The sequence below is a fragment of the Epinephelus lanceolatus genome, chromosome 9 (assembly GCF_041903045.1).
Source record: "Epinephelus lanceolatus isolate andai-2023 chromosome 9, ASM4190304v1, whole genome shotgun sequence".
NCBI lineage: Eukaryota > Metazoa > Chordata > Actinopteri > Perciformes > Serranidae > Epinephelus > Epinephelus lanceolatus.
This window is the reverse complement of record NC_135742.1, coordinates 5143818-5156084: the sequence shown is the minus strand read 5'-3', so window position 1 is coordinate 5156084 and position 12267 is coordinate 5143818. Positions and strand designations below refer to the sequence as shown.

Below are 12267 nucleotides of genomic sequence, written 5' to 3'. Positions count from 1 at the left end.
ACTGATGAGGGGAGGAGAGAAGATAAGGGGAGCAGAGGGGTATATTAGGAGTTGGAGAAATGGAGGAATGACACAGCTACAAGTCCAAAACCGGAGAAAGATTAAGTCGGGTGATGGCAAAGGAGGGAGTAAAGCACATCAGGAGGTGTGAAAGACTGATATGGGTTTGAGAGATTTGGACAAACGGATTAAGAAAGATTGAGAGAAGGGCAGGGAAGTAATCAGAGGGCAGTGTGGTAGGAAGAGATATGAACAGAGAGCTCCACTGTAGTCACATCTGAGAGAGCAGAAGAGAAGTAAAAGAAAAGTGAGGGAATAATACAGAGCAGGATAAAACGTGAGCTGGTAAAGATATGAGAGAATCAGGACACTGTTCAACCATGAGGGACAGACAATCCTTCAGTTTCCAGCAGCTGCATTAGAAGTGCTGAACTGCTGAACCACTGCAACAGTCTGGCCGAGTCCCCAGAAGGAAGTGAGTGGAAATATAAAGTTTGGTGGGTTTTTAGCCGTCACAGAGGAAACTATCCAGCTGACTGAGAGACACTGAAGCCTGATGATACAGAAGACTACATCTGCATGAGCCTCGTCTTCCAGAAACGACGTTTTCTATAAATAGTCCGAAAACAATTCATTTATTTGGACCAATTTCCTCTTGTCCTTGATATGAAGCTATTCCAGGTGCAACTGCTAACAACAGCTGCTTGTGCAAAGGGTGGCTCCACATCATTCATATGCAGGACGTGTCCGAGGTGCAGTGCACATCAGCAAGCATGCAGGACAAAGGGATAAATCTGTTGTAATTGCCTTCTTCTCTCCACCAACCGAAGAATCACTTGAGCCTTTATTTGAGCGCTGCAAGTTAACAGAGGATGGAGGAAACCCTACCAAGCACACTGATGAAGAAGGACTGGTCGATCAGTTTGTTCCCCTCCGGATCGACCAGGTTGAACTTGAAAGACAGGCTGCCTCCCTTCTCCCCTTTGTCATGGCTGTACTGCAGCAGGCCTGCAAAACACGGAAAAGCACTCAGTGTTAACTCAGTGTTGGGTTTCAGCTCCAGCTGTAACAGTATCTGCTGGAAAAGAATTAATGCAGTTCAAAAATCAAGTTAAGAAATAAAAAATCTTTTTTAACAACTTTTCTCTTCATGAAAGCCAAAGACAAAACTTTTTACCCAGGATATCTCTCCTGATGCATGATCATCAAAACATCAAAAATTTCTATGTATTTAAAACCCCTATTTGCACGGGACTAGGGGACCTTATGTGTTCATCTGCACACACTGTGATGGCACACAGCTGGTTGAATATGAGCAAAGTTCCCCTGCTTCCCTTCACTGGTTCCTGTACAGCAGGGTCGGTCTTTGTTTCACTGTTATAGTCATTTTAAAGCAAAAGCAGCACGTGTATACATTCAGTAGGCTATGTCTTCAGTAGCTAGCTAGCTAACCCTACACTTTTCAGGGTTTGATTTTGGTTTTGGAACAGGGAAGAAACGTATATCTTTTTCCAACCTCTCCAGGTAACGAGTATCATTAATACACGACGTGCCCCAGGCACAACATTTAGCTCCAAATCCACAAAACCAGCCTGAAAATGAAGGAAATCGGAAACAATGGAGCACAGCTGTGATGTTGTCGGACCCTGGTCTGAGCCGGCCTGATGCTATGTTATGATTGGCCAGTCTGCGTCCGGGAGCGGGACTTATCGAAGGGTCAGCTGGTCACCTCAACAGATGATGCACTCTGAACAGAAATTACTCAAACCAAAAATGTAAAGTATGTTGTGTCTGCTTGTGAAATGTTGCACAACATCTGAATTTGGACCCAAAATGCTGTCAATACTTTCAATTACACTTACCAGTGCAACCACCATAATTCACAACCAAGGAAGAGGCAGAAAAGAGGATGTAAGAAAACAAAAAAATCTTTAAAAAAAAGATCCCGAATCACAAAGATGCTGATTTGCACGGGACTAGTATCATCACATTACCTCTAGGTTTGGCAAAATATGGTGGGTGGTGAAGTTTTTACCTGACAAATTACGGACTTGACAGCTTGACTTTATAGTTCAGACCATGATCGGTGAACATCATTTTACTAAATCAAGTACACACGGCCTTCATTTTAAAGTGGACCATGGTCACTGATGGGGTAGAAAGCGCGCTGTGCAGAGATTAAGAATTAAGGTCAAGAGGTCATAGTATTTTAGAATATCAGTAGCGTAACTGAGAAAGCTGACGCAAGTGTTTCTTTACCACAATGCTGTCAAAATTAAAGTTGTATATTTTTACAACAAATACCTAATTCAAAAATTCTCGTCACCCCCAACAACAAGACCAAATCTCTTGCCAACCACTTTCCTTGGGGATACAGAAAATATGGAATCAAACAAAACAAAAAGTTGGACTTTTAAAGCATTTTACATCTGTATAAATAGTAGAACAAAGAAGAGTGTGGAGCTGGGACAAAGACAAAAGAAAAGAAAAACCTTTGTTGACGTCCTCCTGAGTGAAGCTCTGAACGGGACCTTTAACAGAAATCTTCTCCACACGTCCGCTCTTGCTGAGCTGCAGTTTGCCGGTTGGAGGGTCTTTGGTCAGGACGTACCTGAGCTTCAGGATGTCTGAGTCGATGTCCGTACCCTTCAGATTCTGCTCTGTGATCTTAGACGAAGATCCTGAAACAATTCATAGCACTCAGTTTCTTTATCTCCCTTTGAATGACAAATATAAGACTTTTCTAACTCTTTTAAAGACTCTGTTGAGACCTTGTATCAACACCAAGTGCTGATATGACCCTCCTTCCTCCTCTCCTCACCTGCTGGGAGCTGCAGGCCTCTGTTGACGGTCATTCGAGGTCCTTCGCTCCTCCTGACGTCCATGGTGAACTCCAGGCGGCCCGTGTACGTATGGATGCCATCAGTGAGGGTGAAACCCATCTCATCTGCGCCCCCGCTCACGATTTCAGGCGTGTAGACCAGCAGCCGGTCCAGGACATCCTGGTAGGTGAAGGTAGAGCCCTGCGTGAGGACCCGGCCGTTCTCCAGCGGTTGAGAGTAAAACTGCCGTCTGCGGAGTTTGCCTGAGGGGATAAAAGATTAATGAACGTCTGATTTTGAAGTGGGTGTAGGTGTGTGGTAGCTGAGTAAAGCGACACCTCAGACTGCATCTGGTTAAGTACCGTGATTATCTCAGTCAAATGGAGGACGTTTGAGTTTCCATGCAGTACATGAAAGACGAGAAAGGTCTTTGTAGAAACTAATGAGACTTTTTAGATTCCACTAAATTACACCGCTTCTTAAATCAAAGCCCAGGTTTAAATGGGATTTGAGCGTAAATCCTGGAGCATAATGAGAGGACACACACACACACCCACACACCCACACACACACGCTCTTTTTCCCTTATACACATACATTTTCGAAATATTTCTTTCATTTTTTTAAAGCTTTTCTTTTATTTCTATGAGGCTGGTAGTGAATCAAGATTTTAAAGTAAAAAAACAATATAGTACCCTGTATCTTTTATTAAATAGTGATGGTAGAGAGGTGACAAATCACACCCTCGGCCACCAGGCCACCTCCTGACATTTGCTTTTAACATACACATATAAATTGGGTGCCTCCCACTGGAGGTGTTCCAGGCACGTCCCACTGGTATGAGGCCCCGGGGCAGACCCAGAACACATTATATATCTCGTCTGGCCTGGGAACACAAAGCTGCTATTTTTAAATATCCCATGGAGAGAGACTCTCACTGCAGCCTGTTCTATTTTGTTCTGAAAATGTGGGCGTGCAGCCTCGTTCTGTGGACGATAAACAAGGTGCAGACTTCCATCTGTGTCACCGCTGATGAGGGAATACAGCGAGTGCTGGACGGAGCAGTGAGTGACAACAACCCCGCCCACATTTAAGAGGACTGTTTGCGGTGGAAACGCTCAACGGACCTAGAGTCTTGGTACCATGCGTGAAGGGTTACTTTTTGTTCCAAAGGTACTGTACTGAGAGTGTTTGGTGGAAATGGGGCGTAAAATAGTTTGGAAAAATGATGGACAACACTAAATAAGAGCACTGTTGTCCTAAGAAATATAGCATTCTATTTCTATGCTTCCCAACACTTAGAAAGTTTCACTTTCACTGCACCTGGTGCTCTGTGGCTCAGTCTGTGGCTGCAGTAGCTCAGTGCTCCGAGAGTCTGATGCTCTGAATAACAGAACAGTATTCCAACAGTACTCTGAATGAAGAGCCCAGTTTGTGCCTGGGTGCACTCCGGTGCTCAGAGTGACTATGAACAAACACAACCAAGGTGTGTGTGTGTGTATGTGTTTGTATGTGTGTGTGTGTGTGTGAGACAGAGAGGGCTTCAAAAATAGAAAATCAATATGATGTGGCAGGCTGCCACAAATTAATGAATGTGTGGGGAACCCTGCTACAAATCCGAGCAAGCATCTGCTGCCAGCTTTCAGCGTAATTTGGTGTCAGTTTTTGATACTCAGTACTACAGACAGATTTGGGTCAGTGCCCAGGAAGGTTCTTTGCGTTAACATTTTTGATAAGGTGTCCTTAAATTTTGTTATTAAATAATTATCAAGATATGAACTGATCGAGACATTTCAGAGTTAAAAAAATAAACTTGTCTGTTCTTTCTGGTGGAAAAACTAAAGTGTGTACTGGGGAAGCAGTTTCTAAATTACCTCCATTGGATGGCATTCTGATACTGATATATGTGATGAGATAAATATGTATTATTTTAATATTTTATATGAAGCACAATCACTGCTTTTAAATGGTAAAAGAAGATATCATTCAGTGTGTATGTATATGCCTGATAATTTATTGAATATGAACTCAAGGACTCGACAAATTAATTTGTTTGGTCCCTTAAGTCCGACAACACGAGGTAACTTTGTGTCTGTGTGTCAGTGTGTGCTGGAGAGTTGCAGCATCCTGATGTCTTTATAAGAAGTCTGTTAAATCTGTGCACATTTCTGTGTGTGTGTGTGTGAGTGTGAGTACTATGGAGAGGCAGCCTGTTAAAAAGACGAGCTGCCTGGGACTCATCGTCCTGTACAAAATCACTTCTCTCCTGCTCTCCGTCCCATCAGCCGTACACGCTGCTGGTTTTATGGCGGCAGTACACTCGGTTTCACCGGCTGCTTTATGGTGCTTTTGCTGGGGCGGAGGCGGGGAGGGCTGTTATGAGGAATGTCCCCACGCAGGTGTCTGGCAGAGGGGAAGGTTGAAAATAACACCCAGCGAGTACCACGCTGGCATTTTTGGGTGGACTAATCTGGGAGCTGAAATCCCTCCTCATCTTTACCACATGATAAAAACATGCTGATGGGATGAGTTTAAAGAAAAAGCAGGGTCATGACCGTAACATGGTCGAACATTTTAAACTGGATCCCAGTCCAGGAGGGAAAAATGGAACAATTTCACTTAAGCAGGAAACAAAAGTGGACATAAGTTGACATCAAAAACCTCATTGGAAATCTTGCTTCAGAGATGTCCAAGCATAGTAAAATACTACATGTTTGTTTTCTCATAGCCGTAGTTAAATAAAAGTACTGAATTGATCAAATTGATTATGGGCAGTATACTCTATCTGACCCAAAGGCTGTACGTAAAGATGGACGATACGTCTCCTCCTGCCACTGTACAAAAATGAGGCCAAAATATATTGGATATGGTCGCTGCCATCTTGCGCTGGTGGCTTCATTTGCTGCCAGAGTCTGTGCAGTAGCGATCTATGCAGTATCGAGTTCCTGCGTACACACCTGTGCAACCAACGTGTGAAGCGGCACTGATCATGAGCTCACTGATTGGCACACACAGCTGTCAATCATGATGTCACACCCCCTTTTTATAGCATCAAATAACTAATTAAAACAAAATGTATCTGAAAAATGACATTTTAAAAACAGACCAGTGTGATAAAAAACTTTCTAAAATGACAGAAACCATCTTTGGTAAAAACGTATTTGATGTGACCCATGTCCCATCTGCTAAGGGGGCGGGGTTTATGACGTACAGTACAGGCCAAAAGTTTGGACACACCTTCTCATTCAATGCGTTTTCTTTATTTTCATGACTATTTACATTGTAGATTCTCACTGAAGGCATCAAAACTATGAATGAACACATGTGGAGTTATGTACTTAACAAAAAAAGGTGAAATAACTGAAAACATGTTTTATATTCTAGTTTCTTCAAAATAGCCACCCTTTGCTCTGATTACTGCTTTGCACACTCTTGGCATTCTCTCCATGAGCTTCAAGAGGTAGTCACCTGAAATGGTTTTCCAACAGTCTTGAAGGAGTTCCCAGAGGTGTTTAGCACTTGTTGGCCCCTTTGCCTTCACTCTGCGGTCCAGCTCACCCCAAACCATCTGGATTGGGTTCAGGTCCGGTGACTGTGGAGGCCAGGTCATCTGCCGCAGCACTCCATCACTCTCCTTCTTGGTCAAATAGCCCTTACACAGCCTGGAGGTGTGTTTGGGGTCATTGTCCTGTTGAAAAATAAATGATCGTCCAACTAAACGCAAACCGGATGGGATGGCATGTCGCTGCAGGATGCTGTGGTAGCCATGCTGGTTCAGTGTGCCTTCAATTTTGAATAAATCCCCAACAGTGTCACCAGCAAAACACCCCCACACCATCACACCTCCTCCTCCATGCTTCACAGTGGGAACCAGGCATGTGGAATCCATCCGTTCACCTTTTCTGCGTCTCACAAAGACACGGCGGTTGGAACCAAAGATCTCAAATTTGGACTCATCAGACCAAAGCACAGATTTCCACTGGTCTAATGTCCATTCCTTGTGTTTCTTGGCCCAAACAAATCTCTTCTGCTTGTTGCCTCTCCTTAGCAGTGGTTTCCTAGCAGCTATTTGACCATGAAGGCCTGATTCACGCAGTCTCCTCTTAACAGTTGTTCTAGAGATGGGTCTGCTGCTAGAACTCTGTGTGCCATTCATCTGGTCTCTGATCTGAGCTGCTGTTAACTTGCGATTTCTGAGGCTGGTGACTCGGATGAACTTATCCTCAGAAGCAGAGGTGACTCTTGGTCTTCCTTTCCTGGGTCGGTCCTCATGTGTGCCAGTTTCGTTGTAGCGCTTGATGGTTTTTGCGACTCCACTTGGGGACACATTTAAAGTTTTTGCAATTCTCCGGACTGACTGACCTTCATTTCTTAAAGTAATGATGGCCACTCGTTTTTCTTTAGTTAGCTGATTGGTTCTTGCCATAATATGAATTTTAACAGTTGTCCAATAGGGCTGTCGGCTGTGTATTAACCTGACTTCTGCACAACACAACTGATGGTCCCAACCCCATTGATAAAGCAAGAAATTCCACTAATTAACCCTGATAAGGCACACCTGTGAAGTGGAAACCATTTCAGGTGACTACCTCTTGAAGCTCATGGAGAGAATGCCAAGAGTGTGCAAAGCAGTAATCAGAGCAAAGGGTGGCTATTTTGAAGAAACTAGAATATAAAACATGTTTTCAGTTATTTCACCTTTTTTTGTTAAGTACATAACTCCACATGTGTTCATTCATAGTTTTGATGCCTTCAGTGAGAATCTACAATGTAAATAGTCATGAAAATAAAGAAAACGCATTGAATGAGAAGGTGTGTCCAAACTTTTGGCCTGTACTGTACATTGCAGCCAGCCACCAGGGGGCAGACTGAGATGTTTTGGCTTCACTGTTGGGCATGGATGTATTAAAAGACCTGGATACAGCAGTGGAGGCAGGACCTTGTTCATTCCAATTAAAGTTGCTCAGTGGTGCATGAAGCCAAAAAAGCTCTATTTCCGTGGTATGAAGTTACCTGGATGATCTGAGCTGCTTCCGTGTCACTGGGCCCATACAGCAGGTGCACTAGAAACTACTGCCGGTTTAGCACTGCACTAACTTGAATGGGAATAAAATGATTCAATTTTGTGGCCCCTCGAGACTTTCCGAATTTTATCAGCCTGAAGAATCTTTCACAGGGGCTGTGATGCTCGAAAAATGTCTCTTTCCCAATGTCAGTCTATGGAAAAAAAGTCTTGTTAAGCCCACTGGCATCACGTGACGGACTCGAGAGTTGTAAGTCCACTGTTTGACCACTATGAAATTTGGCTCCAAAGCCCTGCACATTACCGGGGGCCTATTTATGGGGGGCTGTCACGTCGTCCATCTTTATTATACAGCGAAAGTGTTGACCACAAGCCGAATAAATTGCTGCCTGTCTTTGTTTCACTTTGTTTTTACATAATTTGAGCGTCCAGAAAAAGCCACTTCTCAGTTGCGCTGTCAGCAGCTCCAGCTCCATTCCCCACGCCTCAATCTCTGATGATTGGTTGACTTTAGTCAGTTTCCAACATTTCATACAAAACATAATCTAATTGGCTCCTTATGGGATGGACATTTTTTCCTTCATGCAAATCAAACAAAGCAGCATTTTTCGTGTCTCCTTTGACGTTATTCCAATGTGACAAATCACTTATTATTGCTCTTCACTTACTTTTATTGAATTTTCCCCCAGCTCCTGATTCTGTAAACTTTGCTAAAATTGGGTGAGGTGATATATTGCTGAGTAAGAAATATATTTTTGTCCAGTAAAAATGATTTTTTTTGTGCAGCAATTTCTTTCAGTCGACCAAGGCTTTGGCAGGCAGGAGAGAAAACTCAATTTGGGATGGAGAGAGGACGTCAGGAAAACAGAGTGTTTGGAGGTCAGTTGATTTGAGTGTGTGTCGCTGGGTCGTGTACAGGGAGTGTGTGAGGAATGGCTGCAGTCAGTGTGCGGCGCTGCAGCAGACGAACAGTGTGTTTGTCTTCTTTTAAACTGTTTTGGTGTTGGAGGTGAGAGTAATGTGTTTACAAGTGTGTGTCTGTGTGTGTGTGTTCATCTCCATCACGTTCAGAACAATTTACTATCAACATGCTGGATACCCCTCAGCATAACTCTCTGCTGGGCGGGTTGTTAGTCTGTGGTCTGTGTGTGTTTGTGTGTGTAGAGGGAGTAACTGATAGTATGTGTGTGGTGTATGTATGTCTATATGCAAATATACTGACTACACATCTGTTTGCATAATTTTCCAGTGCTTAAGTGCTGTGCATGCTGTTTCTGTACGTACATAAATATACATGAGAATCTGCTATTGAAGCACTTCTGTAGCTGACGTCCCATTTATATTTCAAATGCAGTAATTATGATGCCATAATTACTGCTTAAGGGAATAGTTCTGATTTTCTAAAGTGCGGTTGTATGAGATACTTATCTTGTGTTTGGAGAAGCACACAGGACAACTGCCACAGAAGCTAAGCAATGTACTGCTGTGGACAGGGGCAGCAGCAAAACGTGTTTCAGGGTGCTGTCACACCTCGTTTGGCTCGGTTCCATCAAACTCAAGTTTGTTTGCCCCCTCAGTGCGGTTCGTTTGGGCAGGTGTGAACACAGCAATCACACTCAGGTGCGCACCAAAACAACCAGACCTTCTTGAAGAGGTGGTCTCGGTCTGGTTACAAATGAACTCTGGTGCGGTTGGTTTGTGGTGAGAAGGTGTTCCGACCTGGATGTGAAGCAACTGCAGTCACATGACACATTGTTTGGGTTAAACATGAGCATGTTACAGTCCTGGAGGATTATTAATGTGCACCTCCTCCTGTACTGCCTTAATATGCACATTCAGCACATCCAATGCATCAAAACATTGTTTTCTAGTTGGAGCCGCGCCTCGTTTTCAAACTGTATGGTTTGACTAAAATGAACAATGACAGCAATATAGTCCACGATGAGCAGCGCTAAAATCAACCTGCGTAGTTGTCCCTCCATTGTGACATTAGAAAGTGTCACATTTATCTTGCAAGTGTACTCTTCTTCAACGTTTGCTTTACTTCCTGGATTTTTCCCATTCCCATTCTGACCAATCAAGAGCAGCTTTCTCACACAAGGCATTTGATCTGGTCCTCTTGTAAATGCTGCCGTGAGAACACGAACCAACTCTAGGCAATTATACAACTTTGGAACAACATGAGTCCCTGATTCAGACCAAAGGAAACGACTCTAGGTCTGAAAGCATCCTCAACCTCCCTAAAAAAAGTGTTTATTTTTTTATTCCAGTGTGTCATCAGACATGCTTTTAGGTCTAATTCCACAATTCAGTGCTCCACAGTTCCCAGTCTTTTCACATGTTTTCAACAAGTACTTTCTAACATGTACAATGTGTTTAGAAAGAAAACACTGATTTTGCTTTACCCGGACTTTAATGTGTCCTTTGGCAAAATACTGAACACCTAACTGCGCGTATTTGATGAGCAGGTGGTTGTATGGTAGCCTCGGCCTCTAGTGTGTGTGAATGGGTGAATGGTGCTTGTGTTGTAAAGTGCTTTGAGTAGCTGCTAAGCCCAAAAAAGTGCAGGCCATTTCATCTGTGGGCTGCTGGTTGAATATTTTTTCCTTTATTCCAACTCTTGAAAAAGAGACCTTGATCTTGGGGCAAGATGATTAAATAAAAGACGACATAAGATACTGTTTATCTGTGTGAATGTGAGCAGCTACAATAGCAGCAGGACATCTTCATTGATGCATTTAATTTGTATTAAGAGCAACTTGCACCAGCACCATGTAGCAGCTAGTGTTTTGTTGTTGTTACCAGATTTTTCTTCCACTTTTCATCCAGGATATGGGGCTAAAGTCGAGCTCAGAATCCTGTGAAAAATTTCTTCTGCACGTCTCATACGAGAGTCCTGGAATAAATCCTCGCCTCATCAAGGTTTTATCAGTTAATGTGAATTGTACTGTGTTATATTGAGAGGTGCTAACTAACATTTTCCAAACCATTTATATTACTGAGAATAGATTAAATAGTCTAAGCTCTCAGTATAACAAAGGTAGGATTTATTGCAGGGTTGTTGATTAAATTGCATTATTTTGTAGCTAGATAGACCTAATAACTGAGCAGAAGTCTGTATACATTAGTATTAATGTGTGTGGTGTTAATAGGGCTCACCATAGGAAGGCTTCCTGATGATGGTAAAGAGGATCTCATTCTCCGGTGTGTCCTGGTCGTGGACACTGATAGACGAGTTGGTGATTACGACTCCAGAGTTTTCCTCCACGTGGATGCTGCTGACGGCCACCACAGGCTCTCTGTCCTCTTTACTCTCCTGACAGAGGAAAAAAACATTTATGAGATAATGACATACTCCCAGATTCCCGCAGTCACGTGGATAATTTTACATTTATAAAATATGTGACATAACCACATTTTTGTTCGCTGACACATTACTAAGTTTGCATATAAACACACTCTATACTACCACCTCTACATACACAAACACACCCATTCTCACACACACACGCTCAAAGATTTACAGTATGCATACAGCTCACGTGCAAACACACACGCACTTAACCGCTCACTGACAGCCTCATCAATTCAACTCAAGACGTAAAGCAGGTTTAAGTGATTGATTGGGATGCAGAGTTTGTTTAGGCTGACAGCCTGAGGACAGAGCTGTTTTTATTTTTCTCAGATGCAGATCAAGGATAGCGCTTTGCTGCTGCGCTAGACGGTCCATTTCTAATTTAATGATGGAGCGTGAGGCTGCAAAGTCCCGCTAAATTAAACGGCTCAAACTTTTCCTGATGACACAGAGAAACTTAAATAGTCAGTGTATTTTGGTCTTTAGGGTGAGAAGTTGTCATGATGATTAATAAAAACCTTTACTGAGTTTTTTGAAGACAAGACAACAGAGACAATTAATGAAGTACTTCACTGCTCTTTCTTTTCATAAAAGTGGGCTGTCTATGCAGTAAAAAGACACACATACTTTTGAAAATTGGTGCTAAACAACCATAAAAAACACAGAAAAAGGGCTGTGGCTTTCACTTTTGTTCATGAGGTAGAAAATCCACAACTACCAGAATCCACTGCATCGCATGGGACGAATAAACGCTCCCACTGGTGGACAACGTAATGCGAGTTTCCTGTCCAGAAACAATATGGCGGCCAGCTGGTAACGAACAATTTTGTATTACAGTTAAACAGAAAGTTGAAATATGATCCTGAAACCATTTTAACTTTGCAGTAACAGAATCTTGGTTTGTATTTAATTAGCACTGCTTGGTTAAACTGTTTGATTTCAGTCTTTTCATCCTCTGTTTACACAGTACAGGAAACATTCACACACTCTCTTAACACAGCTAAACAGTGCACTAAAATACATTTCTGAGGACATTTTAGATGAGAAATAAGCAGTGGGGGGAGGGG

General features: G+C 42.8%; 1 protein-coding gene across 1 annotated transcript in view; it reads right to left on the bottom strand.

Annotated features, from left to right (window-relative positions):
* The window catches only part of fras1 (Fraser extracellular matrix complex subunit 1), a 411473-nt gene that overhangs the window by 37214 nt on the left and 361992 nt on the right, over positions 1 to 12267 (bottom strand). Inside the window, exons 42-45 of the mRNA XM_078170455.1 lie at positions 11005 to 11161; positions 2822 to 3085; positions 2493 to 2681; positions 889 to 1008 (exon numbers count right to left, since the gene is read on the bottom strand). Coding sequence (XP_078026581.1) covers positions 889 to 1008; positions 2493 to 2681; positions 2822 to 3085; positions 11005 to 11161 — 730 coding nt within the window. The remainder of the gene's footprint in view (positions 1 to 888; positions 1009 to 2492; positions 2682 to 2821; positions 3086 to 11004; positions 11162 to 12267) is intronic.